The sequence below is a fragment of the Oncorhynchus keta genome, chromosome 15 (assembly GCF_023373465.1).
Source record: "Oncorhynchus keta strain PuntledgeMale-10-30-2019 chromosome 15, Oket_V2, whole genome shotgun sequence".
Classification (NCBI taxonomy): Eukaryota; Metazoa; Chordata; class Actinopteri; order Salmoniformes; family Salmonidae; genus Oncorhynchus; species Oncorhynchus keta.
This window is the reverse complement of record NC_068435.1, coordinates 44,918,281-44,924,481: the sequence shown is the minus strand read 5'-3', so window position 1 is coordinate 44,924,481 and position 6,201 is coordinate 44,918,281. Positions and strand designations below refer to the sequence as shown.

General features: G+C 41.2%; 1 protein-coding gene across 1 annotated transcript; it reads left to right on the top strand.

The window, feature by feature from the left end:
- Nucleotides 1-2,496: 2,496 nt before the first annotated feature.
- Nucleotides 2,497-5,716, top strand: LOC118395156 (G-protein coupled receptor 35-like). Its single transcript, XM_035788924.2, has 2 exons — nucleotides 2,497-2,644; nucleotides 4,692-5,716. Exon 2 carries the CDS (start codon nucleotides 4,698-4,700, stop codon nucleotides 5,670-5,672), a length of 975 nt encoding a protein of 324 aa, XP_035644817.1. The 5' UTR covers nucleotides 2,497-2,644; nucleotides 4,692-4,697; the 3' UTR covers nucleotides 5,673-5,716.
- Nucleotides 5,717-6,201: the final 485 nt, after the last annotated feature.

The following is a 6,201-nucleotide window of genomic DNA, read 5'->3' as shown; positions in this document are numbered from 1 at the left end:
TCCAGGAACAAAGATGGGAAGGTGACCTAAATGTAGGGTTAAGGTCCACCTATCTACAGCATATAGAGAGGCCCATGTCCATGTGTCATTAATGTTCGTCCAAAAGGCCTCTAAATGTGTTATAATAGGGTTTACACAGGGAACGGCAATTATACCTACCTACATGTCCACAAACAACCCGTAGGGCTGACTGTGTTTATATGTACACATGTGGAAAGGAGACATGCAGACATACGAGAGAAATAGAGAGAGATTTGTTCTGAAATGTGTTAAATAATACTTCAAAGTAAGTGGAGGGTAGTGTAGGTACTGAAAAGTACTTCCCAGGCATTTTGCTGCCAAACCTGCTTGAACCTGTAAAGTGGCTGTTCCACTGGATGTCATAAGGTGTATGCACCAATTTGTAAGTCGCTCTGGATAAGAGCGTCTGCTAAATGACTTAAATGTAAATGTAAACGTTGAACCGTGTAAACTGACCTGTGCCATAAAGGTATAGACTTCTTGACACAGTGTAATGGGTGTCGTCTTCTGAAGAGGAGGAATAGGACCGAAGTGCAGCGTGTTAAGTGTTCATTACTTTTTATTAAACAGAACACTGAAACAAAAATGACACAGTGAATAAACTAAACCGAAGCAGTCCTGGCAGGTGCAAAACACTAAACAAACAAAAAAACTACCCACAAAAACCATGTGGGAAAAAGCTACCGAAGTATGGTTCCCAATCAGAGACAATGATAGACAGCTGTCCCTGATTGAGAACCATACCCGGCCAAAACAAAGAAATACAAAAACATAGAAACGCCCACCCAAATCACACCCTGACCAAACCAAAATAGAGACATAAAAAGCTCTCTCAGGTCAGGGCGTGACACACAGACTGGACTGTACTGTGCTGACATACCTGGAGGGTCCACTATTGCCAAATGTAACCAGCTCTGATTCTCTAGTGTTGTTGTTGTTGTGTTCTCCTGGTTCGAGTTGCATCTTCATTCAAATTAGTTTAAGGGCTGTATTCAATTGTAGGATTGCTGATCTAGGTTCAGATCTCCCCTGTCCATGTAATGTTACTCATCACGATCTACTGTAAAAGGCTAAACTGATACTAGATCAGGACTCATACTCCGAGACGCTAAAAACATCGAGTGAGAAAGGTGGAAAATGATAAGAGTATCTGCTAAATGACCAAAATGCAAAAATATTCAAATGAATACGATCCCAGATCAACAGGCTGGTTAGTCTGGTTAGTCCTGCTCCCCTCATCTGTTTGGCTTGGTTGTAAAATAACATGCCACCCTGATGAAGCTATAAGAGCTGAAATTATGGTGAAATCAAATGCTAAAATAAATCTCACTGAAAATAATGGAGAATGGAGTGATGGAGGAGTGAGTCAGCCATGGCAACTGTTGTTGATGGGTGCTGGGTGCTGTTTGGCTGAACAAGCGTCAGAGGATAAGGGGAAGAGGGAGGGGGAGAGAGAGAGGGAAAGAAAGATAAGGAAAATAAGAAGGAGAAGGAAAAGGAAAAATAGGAGAAAGAGAAGAGAGAATGGGAGACTTGTTTCCAATCAGAAGTGCCAGAAAATGTCACAATGACACAATTTGAAAGTGTGACCTATTTCCTTCAAAGCTGCTTGTCACAGGTCATTTCTTGGTCCAATTTTCACTCCAATTGTCAAAAAAATGTACCTCTCTTTTCATTCTCTTAATTTCCCAGAATGAAACACTGACCCATTTACAACATTGCTTTTGGGGATGATTGGAGCTGGAAAGACAGTCTTTCAGAGGAAGACAATCCATTTCTTCTTGTCCAATCAGTCCCCTGGTGCTCCAGTCCTGACCTCCGACCTCTACTTCCGTCTCCCCGCTGACCCGTTTCCCCCTTCAACTCTCCTGACGGAAATTGTCCCTTGATGAGATATTGTGTAAGACAAAAAGGAATGGAAGAAAAATGCCTCAATGTGAAGAGAGGTGAGAGGGTCAAGATGAAAATACAGTTTTGCATTATTTTATGCCTTTCAAAATCACACAAATCTTGGCTAGAGTGTCTAATGACCTATACAGTTACATGTAAACCACCCAAAAAACTGTCACAGTTGAGTGATTATTTCCACATTTCAGTTTCAGAGGAGGGAGTTGAGTAAAGCAAAACTCTCTCGTCTGAAGATATTCTGGTGAAACAACACCCTTACTTACTTACTGACTTTATTGTCCCCATGGGGACATTTTGTTGCAGTGTCATGTACACAACCCTCAGTGCATTTGTTTCTACCTTCATCATTCTGTTTGAGCACAAAGAGCAGCCAGTGGTTTTCTGTACGTGACACAGGTCAATACTGTACACCCTGGCCAAAATATACTTCACTCTCCCACGGCCCTGTTGACATAGCAACACTGCTTCCTCCCTAACCAGGAGAGGCGGGCCGTCACAAAGCAAAAGATGCAAATTGAGGTTTGTAATCACCCCACATAGTCTTTTTATGTGACTGACATAGAGGAAGTATATCAAGGTTTAGATAGAAGCTAGGAAGATAGACAATACTTTACAGAAGTCCCAAATGAGCATTTAAGCAATATATGTAAAATTGAGTTTCAGATCCTAAATCAGGCATTCTAAAGTTCTGACAAAAGAAAAGTTCAAGTGAAAGGTGAGTAATATTTGGTCTTAAAAATATTAAATGATGTAGGCTACACGTATGGCTATTGATGGAGTATTTCTGACACAGTGCCTTAAAGAAAGTATTCACACCCCTTGAGTTTTTCCAAATTTCGTTGTGTTACAGCTTGAATGTAAAAATGATTACGTTTAGATGTTCCGGGTCATTGGCCGACAGACAATGCCCCATAATGTCAAAGTGGATTTTTTTGTTGTTGCTTATTAATAAAACAAATATTCATTCAACCTCTTTGTTATGACAAGCCTAAATATGTTCAGGAGTAAAAATGTGCTTAAGAAGTCACATAATACATGATAAAGTGAAATAAAGTGACATAACGTTAAATAAAGTTTGCACCCCACACACAATTATCTAGGTCCCTCAGTCGAGCAGTACATTTCAAACACAGATTCAACCACACACACCGGGGAGGTTTTCCGATTTCTCGCAAGGCAGATGAAAAGAAACAGACATTGAATATCTCATTGAGCATGGTGAAGTTATTAATTACACGTTGGATGGAGTATCAATACACCCAGTCACTACAACCATATAAGCATGTAGACAATTGAATGTTCATGTGTGGCCCGAGTTACAGCTTTAACTTAAATCTATTTGAAATTCTATGGCAAGACCTGAATATGGTTGTCCAGCTATGATCAACAACCAATTTGACAGAGCTTGAAGACCTTTGAAAAGAATAATGGGCAAATGCTGCACAATCCAGGTATGGAAAGCTCTTAGTGACTTACCTAGAAAGTCACAGCTGTAATTGCTGCCAATGGCGCTTCTACAAAGTACTGACTCAGTGGTGTGAACACTTATGTAAATCAGATATTTTTGTATTTCATTTTCAATACATGTGCTAAAATTGGGGTATTGTGTGTAGATGGGTGAGATTTTTGTTTGAGTATTTAATCCATTTTGAATTCAGACTGTAACACAACAAAATGTGGAATAAGTCAAAAGGGTATGAATACTGTAAATGTCACATTTTCACTTGAACAACAACAGTATATTGTGATAATCCAATCTACTGACAATATTTGCAATGTATCAAAGATCTATTTCACCATACTGTGCTTTGGTGAACAATTTTAAAAGAGAACCTATTTGTGGTTTTGCAGAGACGTTAGTTAGTGGGAAACCCACACAATTATGACTCATTTACATACAGAACTCTCATTTCCTTATAACTGTAGACGCCTGACCTGCAGTTTCACCTCGATAAGAGACAAAAATAAATCAAAAGCAACTTATTCTAAAGCCTTTTCTTTGGAAGGAGTAATATAACATCAGTCCCTGAAAGTGAAAGTGAAAGAAGAGGGGTAAATAACAGGTATGATTTTGTTTATATGACTGTCTGGCTAAATAAGCTATGTTTATGCACTGAGGAACCACATTGTTCCTGTAGATCTGGTGCACACAAATACTCATATTAGACCGAGAGTCTACTACTATGAGTGCAGCTAAATAGTCTGAAGTGGATTCTCTCCTTGCCTTTACTTCATTCTTGACTCCCGAGTGGCGCAGCGGTCTAAGGCACTGCATCTCAGTGCAAGAAGCATCACTACAGTTCAAATCCAGGTTGAATCACATCTGGCCGTGTGTCCCATAGGGCGGCGCACAATTAGCCCAGTGTCGTCCGGGTTTGGCTGGGGTAGGCCGTCATTGTAAATAAGAATTTGTTCTTAACTGACTTGCCTAGTTAAATGAAAATATATATAAAATCCTCGGCACTCATCTGAAAAGAGACCAGAGGTGAAAGAAACGGAATTAAGGTGTCTGTCCTCAACTTACTTCACATTAGAGCAGATTAAAAGACAACTGCACATCCTGATTTGGCTTAGTTTATCATCAATGCTCATTATGAAATGCGAGCGGCCATGAATGACGGCAAACGAGAGTTGTCTTGAGGGTGTGACTTGTCTTGCTTCTCACAAGTGTAGCAGGTCGTGAACTCTGCAAAAAAAACTTTCTACACTCAGAGAAAAATAACAGTAAAAGACTAACATGTTTTTTTATAATCTCTCTTCAGGTAGCTATGTGTGACACGAACACCATCCACATACACATCCTCCAAGGTGTGAGCTACCTTTCTGTGTTTCTGGTGGGCCTGCTACTCAACATGGCGTCTCTACGGGTCTTCTTCGTCAAACGGGCCACGTGGACGGACACACACATCTACATGCTGAACCTCGCAGCCGCCGACTGTGCCCTAATCCTCTTCCTCCCTTTCCGCATTTATGATGCCTTCCAGAGTCTGCCCATAACACCCTTCTGCACGTTTCTCATCTCAATACATTACATCAACATGTACGCCAGTATCTTCACTGTCACCGCCATCAGCGTCCACCGCTACCTGGCGGTCAAGTTCCCATTCCAGACCAGAGCGTGGCGATCAAAGAAGGTGGCTGTGGCAGTGTGTGGGGCCATATGGGTCACAGTAGTAATGATATGTGGTGTGTTCAGTGATGCCAACCATCCCCAAAAACTATTTGCATGCTATCAGAGATGTAAAGAAATCCCATTGCCTGTTGGGTTCCTTGCGGTTCTAGAAGTGCTGGGGTACCTTCTCCCGCTCTTGAATATAGTGTTCTGTTCCACACAGACCATAATGGTTCTGCTGAAGGAGAAGGATCAGGAAGAAACCACTGTGGAGAAGAGGAACATCATTGGCATTATAACAGCCAACCTGATCGTCTTTGTGGTTTGCTACACCCCCATCCATCTTGGGTTTCTGCTGAGGTACCTGGCCAAAACAAACCACTGGGAAACGTTAGACTGGGATGGTTTTTGGCAGGTTTGTGAATGGATCGCTACCACAAACTGCTTCTTGGATTCCATTAGTTATTACTTTCTGTTGAAAAAGTTTTATTCTAAAGCCAGTAGATCAGCAGAAGTTGACAGAGGCTCAGAGATGGCATTAACCACCAATCAAGCTATGAACACACACACCTACCCCAATAATGAGTCATCATACCCCTCTCTGCCTCCATGTATTACACCGCCAGAATAACGTCATCATGTTTTTTGACAACATCTCTTGTATTAAAATCATATTTTAAATAAAGTGTGTATATGTGTGTGTCTGTGCGTGTGTGTGAGTGAGTGCATGCGTGTATGGGTTTGTTTGTGTGGGTGAGAGAGAAAGGGACCAGAAGTCCCCAACACAGGTGTGGTGGTTTAGGGTTATTATTATTATTTATTGAATTATTTATTTCAGCGTTTATATCTTTCATCACATTCCCAGTGGGTCAGAAATTTACATACTCAATTAGTATTTGGTAGCATTGCCTTGAAATTGTTTAACTTGGGTCAAACGTTTCGTGTAGCCTTCCAAAAGCTTCCCACAATAAGTTGGGTGAATTTTGGCCCATTCCTCCTGACAGAGCTGGTGTAACTGAGTCAGGGTTGTAAAGGGCTCTTTGCTCGCACACGCTTTTTCAGTTCTGCCAAACAACTTTTCTCTTGACTTTGTTGTCCTTAAGCCATTTTGCCACAACTTAGGAAGTATGCTTGGGGTCATTGTCCATTTGGAAGACCCA